This window comes from Choloepus didactylus, chromosome 18, assembly GCF_015220235.1.
Source record: "Choloepus didactylus isolate mChoDid1 chromosome 18, mChoDid1.pri, whole genome shotgun sequence".
NCBI classification, from domain to species: domain Eukaryota; kingdom Metazoa; phylum Chordata; class Mammalia; order Pilosa; family Megalonychidae; genus Choloepus; species Choloepus didactylus.
In genome coordinates this window covers 54,327,820-54,348,468 of record NC_051324.1, presented here as the reverse complement: position 1 = coordinate 54,348,468, position 20,649 = coordinate 54,327,820, and the positions used below count along the sequence as shown (strand labels likewise).

Sequence of the window (20,649 nt, the reverse complement as noted above, 5' to 3'; positions counted from 1 at the left end):
GGGTAGCAGGTGGGGGTGGAGGAGACCCAGCCCAGCTGTCCCCTCAGGCCCACCTTCCTTCCAGAGACAGCAGCAGCGAACTCAAGTCAGTCAGGGCTGAGACTGCCTGCTGGGGGTGCGGCCCTCCGAGTCACATGCCACGTCTGGGAGCCCTCCAGGGGCAGACACACACACACACACACACACACACACACACACACACACACACACACACACACACCGGAGAGCAGGGAGAGGACTGTGTGTCTGGGAGCCCTCCAGGGGCAGACACACACACACACACACACACACACACACACACACACACACACACACACACACACACACACACACACACACACACACACACACACACACACACACACACACCGGAGAGCAGGGAGAGGACTGTGTGTCTGGGAGCCCTCCAGGGGCAGACACACACACACACACACACACACACACACACACACACACACACACACACACACACACACACACACACACACACACACACACACACACACACACACACACACACCGGAGAGCAGGGAGAGGACTGTGTGTCTGGGAGCCCTCCAGGGGCAGACACACACACACACACACACACACACACCGGAGAGCAGGGAGAGGACTGTGTGTCTGGGAGCCCTCCAGGGGCAGACACACACACACACACACACACACACACCGGAGAGCAGGGAGAGGACTGTGTGTGTCACACACACACACACACACACACACACACACCGGAGAGCAGGGAGAGGACTGTGTGTCTCCCACCCCACCCGCTCCCTGGAAGAGCAGAGTGTATGTCGTGCACTATTACCGACGGTAATACCTACTGTTTGTTGGAAGCTTATCTCAGGGCCAGGCACTGAGGTCGGCTTTTTAGATGAGTTCTTTCACTGAAACCTCACCTCCACCCTGCATGGCAGAAAAATTCTACACCCATTTTGTACATGAGAAAACCGAGGTACCTTGGGGGTTTCGGAACTTTCCCACATTCACACAAGTAATAACAAAGCTGGGATTTGACCTTGGGTCTGTGTGACTCCAAAGTCCATTATCTGAACCATTACATTTCTATTGCCTCCCCATACTCTAAATGAGTATCTTTCCCTTTTTTGACAGCCAATCCGATTGTCTTGATCAAATCCCCAACAATGTGGCCCATGCAACTGAGGGCAAAATGGCCCCTGTGTGTTGGAAGGGAAAGCGCCGCTCCAAAGCCCGGAAGAAACGGAAGAAGAGCTCGAAGACCCTGACTCCGGCCGGAGTGGCCTTGGCCAAACCTCTTCCCAGAACCCCCGAGCAGGAGAGCTGCGCAGTCCCAGTGCAGGTGAAGCCTGCCGCCCCCGCCCCAGCGCTGGTCCGAGAGGAACGGCCTGAGCTGCGGCCCCGGCTCTGTGGCCTAACGCCTGTGTTTCTCCCACAGGAGGATGAGTCTCCGCTAGACGCCCCCTATGTTAGAAGCACCCCCCAGTTCACCAAGCCTCTGAAGGAGCCAGGCCTTGGCCAATTGTGCTTTAAGAAACTGGAAGAAGGCCTGAAGCCAGCACTGCCTCGCTCGGAACTCCACAAACTCATCAGCCCCCTGCAATGTCTGAACCACGTGTGGAAACTCCACCATCCCCAGGACATGGGTCCCCTGCCCCAGCCCGCTCACCCCTTCCCCTACAGCAGACTGCCCCATCCTTTCCCCTTCCACCCACTCCAGCCCTGGAAACCTGCCCCCCTGGAGTCCTTCCTCCTGAAGAAACTTGCATGTGTAGACAGCCAGCAGCCCCTGCCCGGCCCGCGCCTGGGTAAACTGGAACATGTAGACTATCAGCAGCCCCTGCCTGGCCCGCGCCTGGAGCCCAGCGGCCCGGCCCGTGGCACCTACGAGAAGTTTTCTGTGGAAGAATACCTGGTACATGCCCTGCAGGGCAGCGTGAGCTCAGGCCAGGCCCACAGCCTGGCCAGCCTGGCCAAGACCTGGTCGGCAGGAGGCCCCAAGCCCCAGGAGCCCAGCCCCAAAACGGAGACCGAGGACAGCGAGGGGGTCCTGCTAACTGAGGTAACTAATCCTCCAAACTCACACTTCCAGGCTTACTTTTCACAATCAGTCTTTTTAGCTATTTCTGTTTTTAGTTCTGTTCTGGTTGGTTGCCTCATTATTGCTGGAGAGAGGTGTGTGTGTGTGTGTGTGATGAATAAATGAACAATACATATATTAAGAAACAGATAAAAACATATATCAACTTCAGCTATTACCTAATGACTCCCTGATATAAAAGATGAGGATTTTGCTCATCTTCCCTACCCTCCTTTCTTCCCCCTTTTTCTCTAGTTCTCTCACTCCATAACTTTGTAACTTTAAATTTAACCAAGTTAAATTCTGGAGGTTATTCCACCACCCACTTTTGACATTCTCCCTTGACCCCGGCCCCACTTCACTCTTCTTCCCTTCCTTCTACCTTCTAGCTCCTGAGCTGATTTTAACATGACCAGATTAACAATTCTGTTTCCATCCCACAAACACAAGTCTGGGAGGAGGTTTTTCTCCATCACAGGGGCTGACGTGCCTCAGGCGGCCCGTGCAGCAATCCTTGCCCTTCGCCTCTGCCTTTGGGCCCACTGCTGCTCTTGCCCCCTCAGATCCCTGCCCAGACCTGGGGGGATCCTCGGTTGTGAGGGCTCAGCCCTCAGCAGCCCTGGCAAGAACCAGCCCCTGGAGAGCCTCCCTCACTGGAGCCCACAGTCCTTGGCTGCCCTGGCCGCTGACACTGGCCTCTCTCTCCCGCCACCCCAGAAACTCAAGCCGGTGGATTATGAGTACCAAGAGGAGGTCCACTGGGCCACGTGCCAGCCCTGCCTTGGCAGAGGCTCCTTTGGAGAGGTACACAGGATGGAGGACAAGCAGACTGGCTTCCAGTGTGCTGTCAAAAAGGTATGTAAAAAAGGGAGGGGGGCGTATGCCAGGGGCTCCAGACAGGTGGCCTGTTATGTTCCCTCTGCTTTCTCTCAAACACAGTCCCAGAGCGCAGTGGGACTGAATGTTAACAGAGCTTGACAGTCAGTAGCTGCCCCAGGCCATCTGGAAGGGAAGGGAAAGGTCTCACTCCCAAGTCCCAGCCTGGGAGCTGCAGTTGGAGTGCGTGTACATGAGGGGGGTGAGAGTGGGTGCCCACAGCCATCCACAGCTCTTGGCGCCAGGATACAGCCAGGGCACTCTTGAAGCCAGGGCCCTTAGGGGCAAAATAAAACCTGGAAGCTGGTTGGATCATAAAGAAATTCATGTTGAGCTCAAACCTCTAAAAATGGGACTGCCCTGTACCTGGACCAGAAGGTAATAACAAGAGCTGTAGCTTCCACCTGGTGGTGGATAACTGTACACTTCGGAAGTCAGATCTGGTTTGGGTTGGGGCTCTGCCTCCTGTTGGCTGTGGGACCTCGGACAGGTGTGTGTCTCAGTCTGCTCGTCTGCAAAGTGGGGCTAAGGGTCCTTAGAGCAAGGCTGAAGTGAGGACTGGGGGAGAGGATGTGAGGTGTGAACTGCTTGGTGCAGTGCCTGGAACCTAGCAAGCACTTTATTCATTTTAGCCACAACCATTCCGCACCCTGTGCCAGGTGCAGTACACACGGAATCTCCTTTGTTCCTCACAACAGTTCCCGGAGATGTATATTATGTCACTTTAACAGAGGTTAAGTAACTGGGTTCAGACCCAGGTTTGTCTGGCTGTAGAGTTGGCCTTTGAACCATTCTTCAGGAAGGGAGGAAGAGAACAAAGACTGGCGTCCTAGAATTTAGATTATAGGTGGAAGGAATGACTCATCTCTCCCACCCCTCAGCTCTCACCAATGTTAGAAATAGGGACCAGAGAGGGTAGTGTGACTGCCCAAGGCAACAGAGCTAGGCCTAGACTGAGGCCACAGTAAAATCAGAAGCCAGGCCCAGGGTGAGGATCCACAGCAGTAGCAGCTGTCAGACATGCCCCCCTCAGCTGCCTTTTCTTCTACCCCTCACCCTCGGCGATTGTAAGCCACCTTCCCTGGCCCAATCCCTTAGCCTCAGAGCGAGCACCAGGCACCAGGACCTCAGAAGCCAGAAACCGGAAATATCTCTATGGGCCATTTCCTTGGCCTGTTGGGCAGGATGAAATAAACTAAAATATGGACCATCTTTTCAGGTGGCTTATGTCAATGACACTGATCCCCAAAAGAAAGAGGACAAATAGCCAGACCAGACAGGCCCCTGAGTGGACACCACTGCTGTAGGGGAGCCTGTGCTCTTAATGGATAAGAATAGAAACTGTGTATTCTGGTATTGGGAAGTCTGGCTGTGGTTGGACTTCCTGTGTACACAGAACTGTGTACACAGAATAAACGTGGCTTCCTTGATTTATACATGGGCCAGGATGATGGAGCTCTAGAGTATGGGCCTCAAGGTGATGGGATGAGAAAGGTAACTATCCATAAGTTATATCCCAAACTTTAGAGAGATTGTGGCAAATAAGCAAGCTCCACCCCTCACCACCCCCCACAAAGAGAACCACGTGCTGAGTTCTTGCCAGCCTGGGTCATCTTTCCCCACTTGGATGCCAAGGCCACATGCCTGACCTCCTCAGCTGCAGCTCCCCTCTCCAGGCAACCCGAGAAGGACCAGCTGTCCCTTCCTGAGAGCAGGTGGGAGGCAGGCAAGAGTGTGTGAAGTGTCCTGGAGATGAACACCCAGTGCTGGGGAGGTTAGTCACTGCTGGGCTTCTCAGCTGTTCCCCAGCTGAGGTTCCCAAAGTCCCAGGCAACAAGGTAAACAACCCTAATATAGTAGAAGAGGACAAAGACTGCATTTCTCACCTCCGTAAGGCGGTTGTAAAGTTCCAACCACAACAGCCAGACTTCCCAACACCAGAGCTGGCCACCTGAGAACTTTCCCTCCTCTCCCTGCAGGGGCACACGGCTGCCTGTTGGCTGATCAGGAAGCTCCTCCTTTATGGGGGCGGGGGCAGTAGGTAGTGGTACACTATGAGATCTTCAGCTGAAAAGCCATGTGGGAAATGGTTCCTGCTGAGGTGGAAGGGACTGGGGAGATGGACCAGGGATCAGAGGCCAGGCCGCACCCAGGGTGAGAGCAGCCCCTGCGCCCTCTGCGGCTTCCTGGGAAGGATCCAGGACCAGTGGCATCACGTGGTAAGGCCAGCACTCCCTTGACCCTCCCGGAACATCCGTGGCCCAATATTAGGTGTTGATTGGCCATGAGTCCAGGGCTTAATGCAGGGGTTCTTCTTTTTCTTTCTGTTTTCCCTGGGTTTTGTTTGATCTTATTTTAAATTGCAAACAAATACAAGCTCTTTATAAAAAAATTTAAATACTAGCAAAAAAAACCAAAAGCCCTTCTGGTTTGCTAATGCTGCCGTTATGCAAAAATACCAGAAATGGATTGGCTTTTATAAAGTGGGTTTATTTGGTTACAAAGTTACAGTCTTAAGGCCATAAAGTGTCCAAGGTAAGGCATCAATGATAGGGTACCTTCACTGGAGAAAGGCCATTGGCATCCGGCAAACCTCTGTTAGCTGGGAAGGCACATGGCTGGCATCTGCTTGCTCCCAGGTTGCGTTTCAAAATGGCATTCTCCAAAGTGTTGCTCTCTGCAGCTCCTCTTAAAAATGTCACTCTCAGTTGCTCTCCAAAATGTCACTCTTAGCTGCTCTGAGGTCCTTCTGTCTGTGAATTCCTTTATACGACTCCAGTGATCCAATAACACCCACCCTGAATGGGCGGGGTAACACCTCCATAGAAATTATCCGATCAAACATCTCACTCACAGTTGACTGAGTCACATCTCCATGGAAACACTCAAAGGATTCCAGTCTAATCCACACTAATACATCTGCCCCCACAAGACTGCATCAAAGAACATGGCGTTTGCAGGGACATAATACATCTAAACTGGCATAGCCCCTTTATTCCCCAATCCCGTTCTCAGAGGTAACAGCCCTTTGACATAAATCCTTTTAGACTTTTATGCATGTATAAATATGTGATTTCTTTTATAAAAATGAGTTCCTACTCTAGATTGTTCCATACCTTGTTTTTTTCATGACAGTTTATCGGTATATATCTCAGCATATCAGTAACCGTATATCAAAGATATCCTTGTTGGTACATCTCTCGTGCTTTTTAACAGCCAATATATAAATGCCTGTCTTCATCAATGGATGGACTTCATAGGATCCATGAACCCCTGGGACTTGATTTGGAAGTGTGTGTGTTGCACGAATGGGCAGTGCACACACATTTTTTATGCAAAAGGGTCTGTGTCATTCATCAGGTTCTCAAAGGACTCTGTGGCCCAAAGAGGGTTAAGGACCATTTGTTTTGGAATATCTGGCTCGAGCATGGGGTTCTGAAAGCCTCCTCTTGGCTCAGCCACTGATGAGGGATATTGTGGCTTTGATCAAGTCAAAACAACTCTCACCAAGCACCTGCTTTGCCAGGCACTGTGCCGGGGGCAGGGGATAGAGGGTCACGATCCCAGGCCTGGCCTGAAGGAACTCAAGTTGACATTTGCACAGCGTAAAGGAGGTAGCAGCAGCTGTGAGCCATGGACTGTTGCCTGAGATGAGCCTGGATAAGTATTTAGAATGAGAACAGAACAGGGACCAAGGGGAGGCCATCTTGATGGTGATGAGAAAAAAAAGAGGGGGAAATCCTCTCGTGTTTATTGGATGTCTGTGTGCCCTGTTCTGTTATCACTTTTGCACATTTTGTTACTAGAATATTTAAAAGAACTTACAGAATTGCTATAATCCCCCCCCCCTTTTTTTACTGATGAAATAAAACATAATACTAAAGAAATGGAGTTTCAAAAAGGAAAAAGTGGCCTCCAGTGTCAAGCATGCAGGCAATTAAGTGGTGGGAAGCAGCTTCTGGATGGGCAGTTAGACGACTGCTGGCCACACTCCCAGCTGGGATGCTGGTCCTAGGACCTGGATGTAAAGCTACATCTAGAAGGACCTTCAGGGAGGCAGGTAGCAGGCAGATCTAGAGTCAGGCTTCCCTGACCAAAACCCTGGCTCTGATTCTTTATACCCAGTGACCTTGGGAAAGTTACTTCCGTTTCCTCCTCTATAAAATGGGAATAATGATAATACTACATCCTAGGCTATTGTAAGATGTGAATAACTGATGCTTATAAAGCACTTATAACAGTGCCTGGTTTAGGTTAAGTGGACATTAAATATTAGCTGTCATTAACATCCTCCCTCACAGTCTAGCCCCCTCACTTTGTGGCCGAGGACACAAGTCCAGGGAGGAGAGGTGGGCCGGGCAGGCAGCTGAGCCTGGCGTGGAAGGCCGGCTGCTTTCCCCACCTGACTCCCTGGGACGCCCTCTCATATCCTCTCTCTGGGGCTGGCACACACTTCTGAGGCACCTGGTGTCTTGAAATGTTCCTTCCCACCCCCCGTGGTCTGGTGACTGGAAGCGTTAACACTGTGGGTACACTAAGGAGGACTTGTAGATTTCTTTAAAGATTAAAGCAGAGGTTCCCAGGCTTTCATGGTTCGCAGCTCTTAATGTCTCGGTAATTTTTCCATGGCACTCCAGGCCAAAAGAAATACCTAGCAGTTCCATTTATGAAATAGTTAGTTCCGATAATTTAATACGTATGTATCCTAACAATTTCGTAGCCATTTTAAAAAACAGTACACATAAATTGAAAGAAAAATTTTTATTCCATTCTTAAACAACCATAATCACTTACGGTCTTGCGGAGCACTGCATAGCATTTCAAACCTTGGGTTCAGATGGGATACCACCACCTTCATTTCCTGTTCCACATCTTCCCCCGAAGTACTTGCTCTTTATCACAACAACCTCCAAAAACCCAGCTTCATAAAGATGTATCATGGAAGGGAACGTAGTGTGGTCTAACGCTGAAGCTGTGAACCACCTCGAGCTTGGAGCTGACACTGTATCCACAGATGCCACACGTTGCTGCTTCCCTCAAGTGTGAAATGGCCTGCGGTGCCCCGCTCAGTCTTCTGCACCCAGGTGCTTCAGCTCACGGTTGGGGAACTGTAGGGTTAAAGACACTTAGACTTTGCTAATACAAATCCTGTTGGTGAATTCCTTCCAACTCAGGTTCATAGGCCTTCCAGAGCTGGAAACACTGACAAGAGTCAAAGTTCATGTGAGCTGATTAATCAAACCAGATATTCTTTAAGTAACTGGAAGAGAGACATTTTCCACTGATAGGCAAACGTCCAAAAGCCCTACATCATTTTCAGAGCTCCAGTTTGCCAAGTCAGCAAGTCTTCAAACAAAATTCTGCAGGGTTGCAGGCAGATCTCTGCTAGCCTGGTTTTGTTACCATTGGCGCCCCCTGGTGATGCCACTTGAGGCTTCCAAAGCAGCAGCTGCTGCAGCCCGACAGGAGGGCGAGTCCCTATTGTGAAGTCTGCGTGTTTAATAAGCTGCTCTTACTGAAGCCGGCATTCCCTGAGCACCCACGAGTTACAGGCCTGGTGCTGGCCATCATCCCTCCACAACTCACTCCACCAGAGGCAGATACCACTGGCGTCCCCCCAACACCCCACACCCCAATCCATATGGAAACCAGGCTGAGGGGCAGCAATCTGCCTTTGGAAATGGCCAAGCCAGGATCTAAGCCCAGGGTTGTTAACATCCCAGGCCCGTTTCTCCTTGCCATGCCAACCTGCTGATGCCTCCAGAAAGCCAGGGATGACCATTCCATGTCTCCCGTGTGTCCAGAATAAACCTAAACATTGCCTTGTCTACCTAGAGCTTTTAGTCTGGGAAAGAGACAAAGAACTCCAAGTACCAGTTAAGAAAAGTGCTGAGAAGGGTGCTAAGGACCCTGCACAGAAGTGCCTGATGCAGAAGCTGGGAAGCATCAGCTCTGGCTTCAGAGAAGTCAGAAACCCAGCTTCTGAAGAGGAGACCACGCTGTTAATAAAAGGTTTCAGGTCAGAGGCTTCTAGAGCTGGAAACACTGACAGTTAAGTAGAGAGTCAAAGATGATGTGAGTTGATTAACCAAACCAGATGTTCTTTAAGTAACCAGAAGAGAGACATTTTCCACTGATCATCCCAGAAATTGCCTAGACACTGGGCTGAGGAAAAAAATGTCGGTTTTGGCACATTTGAGGTGAGCAGCATACCAGGATCCTGGATAAAAATGTAGTTTCTGTATTACTATCAGCATTTTTGCACGTGGTCAGCACTGTAGAACTTCAATAAAGTACAAGAAGCTGCTCCTGACACCACGGGCACCCGGTACATAGTTTAGTCGTGGAGGGTTCGGCAGGCACCCCTTGCCTGGCTCTGAATCGGTTCTGGGAACCTCAGCAGACCCTGCGTGTGGAGCGCAGAGGTAGCAGTTAGCACATTCTGCCCTGATGGGAGGCCAGAGGAACAGCCCCGGTCTCCCTCGCCCGGGCCTCACAGCTGTTTCTGGGTCCTTTCAGGTGCGGGTAGATGTTTTTCGGGCAGAGGAGTTGATGGCATGTGCAGGATTGACCTCGCCCAGAATTGTCCCTTTGTATGGAGCTGTGAAGGAAGGTCCTTGGATCAACATTTTCATGGAACTGCTGGAAGGTAAGAAGCCAAGTCCCACTCCTTTCTCCCTTAAAGTTCAGAGCGAAGGATTCTCCCCCAAGCCTTGCCCAGGTTGTCCTCAGTCCCAGTCAATCCATTTTTTACCTCCTGACTCTTGCCCTTCGCTTACTTGAGGCCTGGGAAAGTCCCACATAAAACCAACCTTGTCTCCTAGGTGGTTCACTGGGCCAGCTCATAAAGCAGAAGGGCTGTCTGCCAGAGGACCGGGCCCTCTTCTACCTGGGCCAGGCCCTGGAGGGGTTGGAATATCTCCACAAGCGAAGGATTCTACACGGAGATGTAAAAGGTGAGGCTCAGGCCCCCACCACCCTGGTCCCTAGCAGGCTCCTCTGTCCCCCATCCTGCCTGGTGGTTTCCTCCCAGTTCTTCCGGGCCTGCCTGGTCATCTCCGGTGGCGAGGCCTGAGTCAGGCTGATGGGGTTGTGCCCAGTGGGAAGAAAGCAATATGTTCTCCAAGCCTGCACTGTAGTCCCGAGTGGGCGGCACCCACAGAGAGTTGAAGATGGAGCTCCTTACACAGTAGTGCCCACTGGGAGAGGGTAGGGGCAACAGAGCCGAGTGGCAGTGCCACCAGGAGTAAACCCTGCTCCTGCCACTCGCCCTCAGAGACCCTATCTGCTGCCTGCTTCTAGTCTGAGCTGAAACCCTCCTCCCTTTCTTCCATGACTAATGAAACTAATGAGAAGCAGCAGCTGCTGTGTAGAGTCAGCCAAAAAATTACCTCACTGGAGGTCCAGGCCAAGGCAAGCCAGGGTGGGCTGGGACACAAATTGACTCACCTGTTCTTCCTCCCGGCGGCCTGGCAGCTGACAACGTGCTCCTGTCCAGCGACGGGAGCCACGCGGCCCTCTGTGACTTTGGCCATGCTGTGTGCCTTCAACCCGATGGCCTGGGGAAGTCCTTGCTCACAGGTGAGACCTCCCAGACTGCCCCCACCAGGTGCTAATAGCTAGTAGCCTTTACTGAGCATTATCTGCATGCCTTCACCTCTGCTTTCCATAATGGGAATAAGAGACGTGAGCCCTTTACATTGACCGATACATTTAAGCCCTACATCCACCCTGGGTTATTATAAGGCTTTTGTTGTTACGTTAAATGATATACATCAAGTACTTGTTCCTGATGTCCCATTACACAGAGAAGGGAATGGAAAGGCTGGGTTCCTCGCCCAGGGTTCCAGGCGATCTGCCTCAGAGCCCCATGACTGATCACTTCTCCAGCATTTGTGGGGGGCTGTACTTCCTGGCCTGTGAGCTCAGCTCTCCCAAGCTCCTGAGAGCACAGTTGGCCAGAGGCACAGTGGGCAGGCTGACCAAGGGGCCTGGGCTCTGTGGCTGGTGAAATTCCCATTTTTAACTTATAATATTTTTCTTGTTATTAAAGTAACCCATGCCTATTGTAAGATATTTGGCAAGTACAAAAATCAATTCAAAATGGATCAAAGACCTAAATATAAAAGCCAGAACTACAAAACACCTAGAAGAAAACATAAGGAAGCATATTCAGGACCTTGTATTAGGTAGTTGTTTCTTAGACATTATACCCAAAGCACAAGCAACAAAAGAAAAAATAGATAAATGGGACCTCATCAAAATTAAAAACTTTGTGCATTAAAGGACTTTATCATGAAAGTAAAACAACAACCTACACAGTGGGAGAAAATATTTGGAAATAAGATATTCAATTAGGGTTTAATATCCAGAATATATAAAGAAATCTTATAACTCAACAACAGAAAAACAATCCACAATGGGAGAAAATATTTGGAAACCACATATCCAATTAGAGTTTAATATCCAGAATATATAAAGAAATCCTATAACTCAACAACAGAAAAACAAACAGTCCAGTGAAAAATTGGGCTAAAGACTTGAGTTAGAGATTTTTCCAAAGATTAACAAATGGCTAAAAGGCTTATGAAAAGATGCTCAACATCATTAGCCATTAGGGAAATGTAAATCAAAACCACAATGACATATTTCATACCCACTAGAATGGCTACTATTAAAAAAAAAACAAAAACAAAATTATAAATGATGGAGAAGATGTGAAGAAATAGGCACACTCATTCATTGTTGGTGGATGTGAAAAAAAGCCACTGTGGAAGCAATTTGGCAGTTCCTCAGAAAGTTAAGTATAGAACAACAAGATATATGACCTGGCAATCCCAATTCTGAGTATACACCGAAAAGAATTGAAAGCAGGGTCTCAGACAGATATTTGCACACTGAAGTTCATAGGGGCATTATTTACAATTGCCAAAATATGGAAACAACCCAAGTGTCCAAAACCTGATGTGTGGATAAACAAAATGTGGTATATACATGCAATGGAATATTATTCAGCCATAGAAAGGAATGAAGTTCTGATACATGCAGCAACATGGATGAAACTTGAAGACAAGTTGAGTGAAATAAGCCAGATACAAAAGGACAAATATCATATGGTCTCACTGATATGAAATAATTAGAAAAAGCAAACTCATAGAGTCAGAGTCTAGAATACAGGTTACCAGGGGCAGGGTTGGGTTAGGGAATGAGAAGTTAATGCTTAAATTGTACAGAGTTTCTATTTGGGATGATAGAAAATTCTGGTAATGGATGGTGGTGACGGTATCACAACATTGTGAACATTATTAAAGGCACTGAATTATATATTTGAATGTGGTTAAAAGTGGAAATTTTAGGTTGTATATATGTTACTGGAATAAAACTTTCTTAAAAATCCATTGGACTATACAACACAAACAGTGAGCCCTAAGGGAAATCATGGACTATGGTTAAAAGTACAATTATAAAAATGTTGTAACAAATGTACCACACCAATGAAAGGTGTTAATGATAGGGTTGTATGGGGAACCCTGTACTTTATGCATGATTTTTCTGTAAACCTACAAATTCGCTAATAAAAAAAAAAAAATAGGCAAGTACAGGATTAAGTGGTATAAAAGAGGAGGAAAAAAAGAAAGCTCACCATTCCTCTTGTCCAGAGAGGTAGTCCTGAACAGATCGTTCCTTCCAGGTCTTCTGTTTTTTCCTGTGCATAGTTAAGGCCATTATAACAATTATGTGCCCTGATTTTTTCATTTATAGTATTAAGCATAAAATTATTTCATTTTGACCGAAAGAAAGACAATCTTTCAGGGGTACACGATTCTTCGTTGTTAAAGGACTGGGTTCGTAATTCTGAAGATGTACATTGGACATGGACACCTGACCTCCACTTTAAAATAACTTTAGTTTTTTTCTTATTATAAAAATCATGTCTTTTTATTACTAAAAGTAGAGCCAAGCAAAAATTAAAAATTTGAATCACCTGAAAAAAAAAAAAACACTGTTAACATCTGGCATCAATCATTTTCTATAATTTATTTTTCACTTGGCAACAACATGCCATTAGTCTTCTACAACCTAATTGTCAATGTCCAGCCCCTGCCTATTTTTAAAAGGCACTTAAGAGTTTGGTCCAAAGGGCAGAGACCATGCTACAGATGAGCTTTTGCTTTGCATAAGTCCCCAGCAGAATCTCTGACTTAGCTCTTCCCCAGCAAGTTTAATTTGGAGTCTTATCTATTTAAAGTACTTAAACAAAGGAACTTCCAGGTATCCCAGGAACTTACCGGTGTAGTCACTGCCTAGGCTCTTTTTTTTTTTTTTTTTTTTAATTTTTTTTTTTTCTTTTTCTTTTTTTTCTTTTTTTTTTATTTTTTATTTTTTTTATTTTTTTTACTGCCTAGGCTCTTGCCCATCAGAATTCACAGTTGTTTTTTCTGTCTTTCCCTCGCCTCCTCAGGGGACTACATCCCTGGCACAGAGACCCACATGGCTCCAGAGGTGGTGACGGGCAAGCCCTGTGACACCAAGGTAGACGTCTGGAGCAGCTGCTGCATGATGCTGCACATGCTCAACGGCTGCCACCCTTGGACACAGTACTTCCGAGGGCCGCTCTGCCTTAAGGTCAGCGACAGCACTGGGGACGGCCAGTGGGGAAAGCCAGCAGGGCTATGGGTTCCGGGCTGCAGGCTCAAGGTGGCCTCCCATCTTGGCCATTCTCCAGTGGCAGATGTGAGCAGGGGAGGAGTAGGAGGCCTCATCATAAATGTGGGATCCTGACTAAATACTTGCCACCTACCCAAGCCTGACTGAGGTCATGGTGGAACAGAGCTCTCCTCAGTCTGCACCCTGAGCCACCTCTACCTGCCGCCTGACAGGCTGGGCCTGGGGGACGTGGGCCTCTTGCTGCTGGGCCCTGGCCTGTCCTACCTGGCCCCTTTTTCCCTTTCCTAGGAAAAATCCCAGCCCTTGCTCTAGCCCACAGCAAACCACTCCTGGTGACAGACCCTAGCACAGAGTGGAGCAGGAACAGAAAGGCTGGGGGCTGGGAAATGAGGGAAAGGCAGACCTCACAAGTTGTCTTTCGACCCCCAGATTGCCAGCGAGCCCCCACCTGTGAGGGAGATCCCACCTTCCTGTACCCCCCTCACAGCTCAGGCTATCCAAGAGGGGCTGAGGAAGGAGCCTGTCCACAGAGCATCTGCACTAGAGCTGAGGGGAAAGGTCAGCCTGGCGCTGCAACAAGGTAAGAGCCCAGCACTGGCTGCAGCCCCTGTGTCATGCCTGCCCCCCACCCCCACCCCCAGGCAGAGGCTTTCAGTCAGGGGCCAAGAGAGCAAGAGAGGAGGTGTGGTGGTCCAGACAAGGTACTCTACCTCTCGGAGCCTTGATTTCCTCATCTGATAGGTGGGGATGACACGAACCTCGGGGCCATTAGGGAGGTTGAGGTGAGGAGAGTGAATGCTTCGCACCCTGCATCCCTGCTGAGGTGTTGCTCAGGAGATGGGAGAAAGGGGTTTACCATGTGCAAAGAGGGCGCAGGCTCATTAGGAATCAGGGACAGCAAAGTAAAACCAGGAATCCCTTCACAGCCATCTGACTGGGAAAAACCAAGAGTGCTGAGTGTTGGTGGGATGTGGGTCTCTGGGCCCCCCGGCACTGCTGGAGTGTGTGACAAGTCCGGTCTTGTGGGAGGGCCTGCCGGGGAGGTAGGCATTTACAGACCACAACCAGCAGCCCCCACTCCTGAGTGTATTTCCAAAGGGTTTCTCACCAGATCCGTAAGGGAACATGCCAGAGGATGTCCACTGCAGCTTCATTTTTTGGGGGGTGGACAGGTACAATCCCAGTGTCCCTCACTGGGAGAGCAGAGAGGTAGAAGGTGGGGTGCACCAGCAGTAAAGTAACAGACTGGACTTAACTGTTCTCTAGGCAACACGGATGGGTCTTTAAACCATAGTGCTGTGTGGGAAGAGGAACAAATAGAATGAGCCAGAGAACACAATGCCTTTTTTGTAAATTAAACATTCATAAAGAAAAACAATATGCATTTTGCAAGAACACAATCAGATAAAAAGTGACACTTTAAACATAATAGAATGTCACTTAAGGGGTGGGCAGGGAAAAGGGAGTGGTGATAAGAATTCAAAGGAAATAAATAAAACAGGAAAGGGACTTCGCACAACTTGCACCCCTAAAACAGACGATAGTTATAATTATGAAGACAGTCCCAAGGCTGAATTGCCCCCACTCCAGAGAATAGTGCCCTCAGGAAGCACTGGGGAGGGAGGGGTAAAAGAGACGGAGGGTCAGGGAGGCCAGTTTACTTGGGAACCCCGAGTTGGTTTGTCCCAGAGCTGTTTTTAAATCTTCTCTTTGCCATTAACAAAGTTCTTCTCTGGAATCAATGCAGAATGCTGTCCTATTCCCATTATATGAGACCATCTTATCTAAGAGGAGACCACCGCTGCCCTCCCAACTCGTCTCCCTTAGTGAGGCCCTGGCCAGCTCCCTCACTGCTGCTTCTCACCCTTCTCTAACAGGAGGCCCTGGCAACTCCGTGTGCCTGCATGGTCCCACCACTCCACTTGCATTCTCTGTTTTATAGTGGGAGGTCTAAAGAGCCCTTGGAGGGGAGAATATAAAGAACCCAGACATCCGCCGCCAAACCAAGCAAACCATCACCAGAGCCTCCATGCCCAGCCAAGGGAGCTCTCGCCAGGGGCACCAGGGGTGCCAGGGCCCCAGCCCACCGAGGACACACCACGCGAGGCCCCTAAGCTCCAGCCTCTTCTACCACCTGAGCCCCCAGAGCGGAACAAGTCTCCAGCCCTGAACCTGAGCAAGGAGGAGTCTGGGACGTGGGAACACTTGCCTCTGTCCTCTCTGGAGCCAGCCCCCGCCAAACCCCCCAGCTCACCAGAGCGGAGAGCAGCCTTCCCGGAGCAGGAGCTACAGCAGCTGGAAATAGGTATGGGCAGCCCCAGCTATCTCTGTGGATGATCCTCCCACTGAGCCTGGCAGTTCCTCCTCTACATTCTTCTGGCCCCTTCCCTGGCAGGCCAGCCCCTGCAGGCTGTGCAGAAAGAACCCTGATGACACAGCTGGACCCCTGCCCATCTTTCATTGCCATCTTCCTCTTTTCCCTGCAGAATTGTTTCTGAACAGCCTGTCCCAGCCTTTCTCTCTGGAGGAACAGGAGCAAATCCTCTCGTGCCTCAGTGTTGACAGCCTCTCCCTGTCAGAAGACAGTGAGAAGGTGAGCCGGCCGTGGCCAGGAGCCGTGGCTCTAAGGGCGTGGTTCTCCTGGTGCTGGCCCAGAGCAAGCGGCTTTGTGTCCAGCCAGTGACCAGACTGTGCAAGGAGTGGGTAAAGGAGAAGTGAGGGGCCTGCCTTCAAGAGGGTCCTCTCAGGGCAGGGGTCATAGTTTCTCAGGGCAAGACAATCCATCTTGGACACATCTGGGGATTAGGGAATGGACTTAACTACCGGGGGGGTGGGGGGCGGGGGCTTTGGTCCCTTGGATATACTCCTTACCCTCTTCCAGCCCAGGGACCCCTCATGAGCTTGGCTCCCCGCTTGGCCTCAAAAGTGCCCAGGAGTACTGGGCTCCAGCCTAGAACATGAGCAGCTCCTCTCCCCAGGGGGCAGCCCAAGGCCCCTTTGCCCCAAATGAGACCAAGGCCAGAAATAGTTCCCTGAGCTCAGGGGCCTGAGTCTGTGTCTACCTTTGTTGTTTCAGAACCCGTCAAAGGCCTCTCAGAGCTCGCGGGACACCCTGAGTTCTGGCGTGCACTCATGGGGCAGCCAGGCAGAGGCTCGCAGCTCCAGCTGGAACATGGTGCTGGCCCGGGGACGGCCCACAGACACCCCAGACTATTTCAATGGTACGGTCCAACACTCACCCACTCAGCAGCCCCCAGGGCAGCTGATCTTCCTGGGACCAGGGAACCTTTGAGGGGTTCACGTCCCCCTTCCCCTAGCACAATGGGAAGGGAGACGACAACTGGCACCCACATCTCAAGGTACCCGGCTAGTTAGTTGGCTTTAGAACAAAGGCCCTGATTCCCCAGCAGCCTTTCCTTGTGGGGCACTGGAAAAACCGTTGTCCCCTCATTGACTGTTGATGGAGAAGGTCCTTTCCCCTGGGAGGAGGAGAAGAGGCTGTCCTGGCCTGGAGGCAAGAAACTGACCAGTTAGTGTCTTCAGAAGGGAAAGGAAGAGCAGGACCCCATGAGCATTTTAATAGAAAACTCAGCAGCAAGTCTGTTGATATCCTAAATCAGATCCTGGAATCCGCCTCTGAGATTTGCAGTCAGATGATGAGAAAAACAACGTGTAATTCGTAGTTTCCAAGCTTGGTTGCACAGGTTATGTTGTGTCTTGACAGAACAAGGGTTTAGTTTCCCTGGCTCTCCCCAGGGCCAGTGTGACTCATGGCATTAAGCCAGAAGCCATTCTAGCTCAGGGAACGTGGCCGTCTAAGCCGCCCATAGTCTAATTTAAGAATTTCTGTTTTCAGTTCCTCTCTGCTTTATGTCCAAGTTGGAATACTACTTCCCCATAGGAGCCAATCGCAGCTCTGCAGTGTGCAGGCTAAATTTCATGTGGTGACAGAAAACCACCAGGAAGAGCTAGCAGGTGTACAACACTGGGGCTACTCCAGCCTAAACGTCATCACGGCCAGTCCTGCTTCCCTCTACACAAGATAGGGGAGGGTGGCTTTTTAACAAAAGATCCCCTCAACTTCTGCCGGGACCCTGCCCTCTAGGGAGCCAGCAGCCACTCTCCCGACATTCACCTTGCCTGCCTTCTAGGTGTGAAAATCCAAATACAGTCTCTCAATGGGGAACACCTGCACATCCGGGAGTTCCACCGGGTCAAGGTGGGAGACATCGCAACTGGCATCAGCAGCCAGGTAAGGAGGCAGGTACATGTTTAGGGGCAAAGTCCCAGAAGCCAGTGGGCCTGGCCCAGCCCTCGGGGCTGAGGATTTTGGAGTAAGCAGAAATGGCCCCTCTGGAATAGCGGGACATGGCCTCAGATGTCCCCAGGCCTGGGGTCTCAGGGCAAGCCTGGCAGTGGTGATTGAGGGGTCCTGAGAACCCACACTGGGCTGGGCAGGATTCTCCATGTCCCCCAGAGTGAAAGCACCTCGGGCTGCTGTGTGGCTACAGGAAGATGACTCCTAGTGCAGAAGGAGACTTCACACTTCTGGGTGGCTTCTGAGCCCTGTGCCAGCTGTCTCAAGCCCTCTGGTTTGCTCCATCCCCAGATCCCAGCCGCAGCCTTCAGCTTGGTGACGAAGGACGGGCAGCCCGTGCGCTATGACATGGAGGTGCCAGATTCGGGCATCGATTTGCAGTGCACCCTGGCCCCTGATGGCAGTTTTGCCTGGAGCTGGAGGGTCAAGCATGGCCAGCTGGAGAACAGGCCCTAGTCCTGCCTCTTGCCACCAACTCCGCTCTGCCACAAGCAGCCTGCCTTCTCGGAGGTTCGATGTCGCCCTGAACCACAGGCTCAGCCTGCTCTCAGGGATCTGCCGTCCCCTGGCCCAGTGGTGGGACCAGGGGCTGGCGGCAGCAAAGCAGGGGCTAGCAAAATGCCTCCAGGATTTCCCACCTGAGTCCTGCCTGACCCTGCTGAGAGAATACTGTGTCCACGTGAGGAGGAGGAAGGCAGGAGCACTCTTCCTCTGGGAATGAAGAGGGTCTTTTCTGCCTTTGGCCAAACAAGCTGGCCTGACTCACTTGGAGCAGTGACCACTTGTTGGCAGACAGAGGAGGGCAGCTTCCAACCTGGGTCAGGAAGGTGGGCAAGGCCCTGTCTCTTGACCTCCAGTCGGGTGAGAGGGTGTCAGGTGTCAAAGGGCCTGCCCTCGGGTCCAGTACAGGATGTGTATTCCCGTGGGCTAATGGGAAGCCTCTGGCCCTCTCGCCTGCCCATTGCTGGCCATCCAACCCCCTTTTAGTTCTAGGAACTATTCAGGTGGAGTTGAAGGACAGGGATTCCTGACACTGTGAAGTCTCCCTCAGAGGATACACCACCCTTTCCAGGTGGTTGCAACAGGGTCCTGAGTTGAACTCGGCTTCAACCAAGGATTGGAGAAGGTGTTTAAGCAAAATGGTTCTCAGTCCCCAGGCGTGTGCCCCCTGTGCTGCTCGCCAGCACTGTTCCTCAGAGCAGCAGGCCCAGCCTTCGGTCCCGTCACCTGTACAAGTGAAGGGTGATGTGAGACCCACCTGACAGTAGTGGTCTGAGGACGGGTGTGACAGATGCAAAAGCAGCAGACGTAGGCCCTCTTGTCACCTAGGCCCCAGCTTTGAACATCCAGCACCGCAGCTTCCCCGAGAAGCCCACTCAGTCATCACTCACACTGACCCTGCCCTGCCCCAATCTGCAGGGGCACTGCCAGCTGTACTTTGCACTCCAGTGGCCTCAAAGCACTTTCTTGGCTGCCCTCCAGGAGGACAGGTCAATGGCTCCACATGAGCACAAGTAATGACAAGGCCCCAAGTGAACCAGGAGATGGAGAGAAGGGACTCAAGCCTTGAGCTATACTCACATGATCCCTCAAACCTCCAGGTTTCTTTAAGACGAGCCCCCCCACCCCCTAGTCAACCCTTCCCCATTTCCCCAGCCCAGCCTCTTTGGGGAGAGCCAATCAAGACTCATGTAGCATTAACTAAACTGTGAATCACTGGGGAGACAGCATCTTCCTGGGTCCTGAAGTTTGTCCCTACGTCTTGCCAAGGTGACCTCTGATCCAGCCATTCACATCGAGCCATACTGCTCCCCAGGGAGAGACCCTGCTCCAAACACACGAAGAATTGCAGCCTTGGTACTACAGAGTTTGGCTTCTAGAGAACTCTTTGTAAGCAATAAAGTTTGGGGTGATGACAAGTGTTTTCTAGGCCATGGCCTGCCTGCCTGCCTCCTGAACCTCCTGAGCCTGACAGCTGCCTTCCTTTACCTTCTGGGTAGGGTCTTGTCAAGTCTACTCCTTGTTCCTGCAAAGACTGCTTCAGTTTGTCAGTCTGGGAGGGGAAATACTTTCTGCCCCCCACCACCCCCACCTTCCAGTCCCACCTCTGAGCTGTCCCTTCAGACCAGTTAGGCAGGATGCCAGCTGGGGGCAACAGGGATGTCCCTGACCAAACAGGGAGGAGGACACCAAACCTGTACACTTTGTACCAGTCTGGCATCACCAGAAGGGAAGGAAGGAACGGGTCACTGGGCCCTGACCACGGAGAGGTGGGTGCACCTGGCAGAACAAAGCCACCCCACTGCCCAGCTCCCAGCTGGAGTGACCCCAACTCCCACCCCCTCCAGCTGCCTGCTGAGCTCCTGCTTGTGATCAGGGGTGACTTTCTGGGAGTGGGTGCCTTGGTCAGGGGGTGGAGGGCCTGTCTGAGGGTTTATGCCCCCAGCCACACAGGGTGCCATGGCTGATCTGGCTCCACATCCACTGCCCCCTGCACAAATGCCACACCTTGGGGTAAAGGTTCTTGAAGGGGTCCCGGTGTGCCCAAGGAAGCGGCAGAGTCCAGTGGGCAGCTGTCAGGCTTACAGCGGCTGCCCTCCTCACGGCTGCGGCCTGTGCCCTGAGGTCTTCACGGAAGGGCACTGGCAGCGGGACGGGTCGCGTAGCCTTCTGCCCGGAGGACCGCACCCCCCCAAACGGCCGCTCTCCCGCCGCGCCACGACCGACC

The 20,649-nt window shown here is 51.1% G+C and overlaps 1 protein-coding gene across 1 annotated transcript in view; it reads left to right on the top strand.

The window, feature by feature from the left end:
* Window positions 1-19,840, top strand: part of MAP3K14 (mitogen-activated protein kinase kinase kinase 14) — a 44,063-nt gene extending 24,223 nt beyond the window's left edge. The window contains exons 4-16 of the mRNA XM_037808510.1: window positions 1,114-1,321; window positions 1,418-2,041; window positions 2,777-2,914; window positions 9,455-9,584; window positions 9,760-9,891; window positions 10,412-10,516; window positions 13,398-13,561; window positions 14,033-14,183; window positions 15,546-15,908; window positions 16,090-16,196; window positions 16,680-16,824; window positions 17,755-17,855; window positions 18,213-19,840. Coding sequence (XP_037664438.1) covers window positions 1,114-1,321; window positions 1,418-2,041; window positions 2,777-2,914; window positions 9,455-9,584; window positions 9,760-9,891; window positions 10,412-10,516; window positions 13,398-13,561; window positions 14,033-14,183; window positions 15,546-15,908; window positions 16,090-16,196; window positions 16,680-16,824; window positions 17,755-17,855; window positions 18,213-18,377 — 2,533 coding nt within the window. The 3' untranslated portion in view covers window positions 18,378-19,840. The remainder of the gene's footprint in view (window positions 1-1,113; window positions 1,322-1,417; window positions 2,042-2,776; window positions 2,915-9,454; window positions 9,585-9,759; window positions 9,892-10,411; window positions 10,517-13,397; window positions 13,562-14,032; window positions 14,184-15,545; window positions 15,909-16,089; window positions 16,197-16,679; window positions 16,825-17,754; window positions 17,856-18,212) is intronic.
* Window positions 19,841-20,649: the final 809 nt, after the last annotated feature.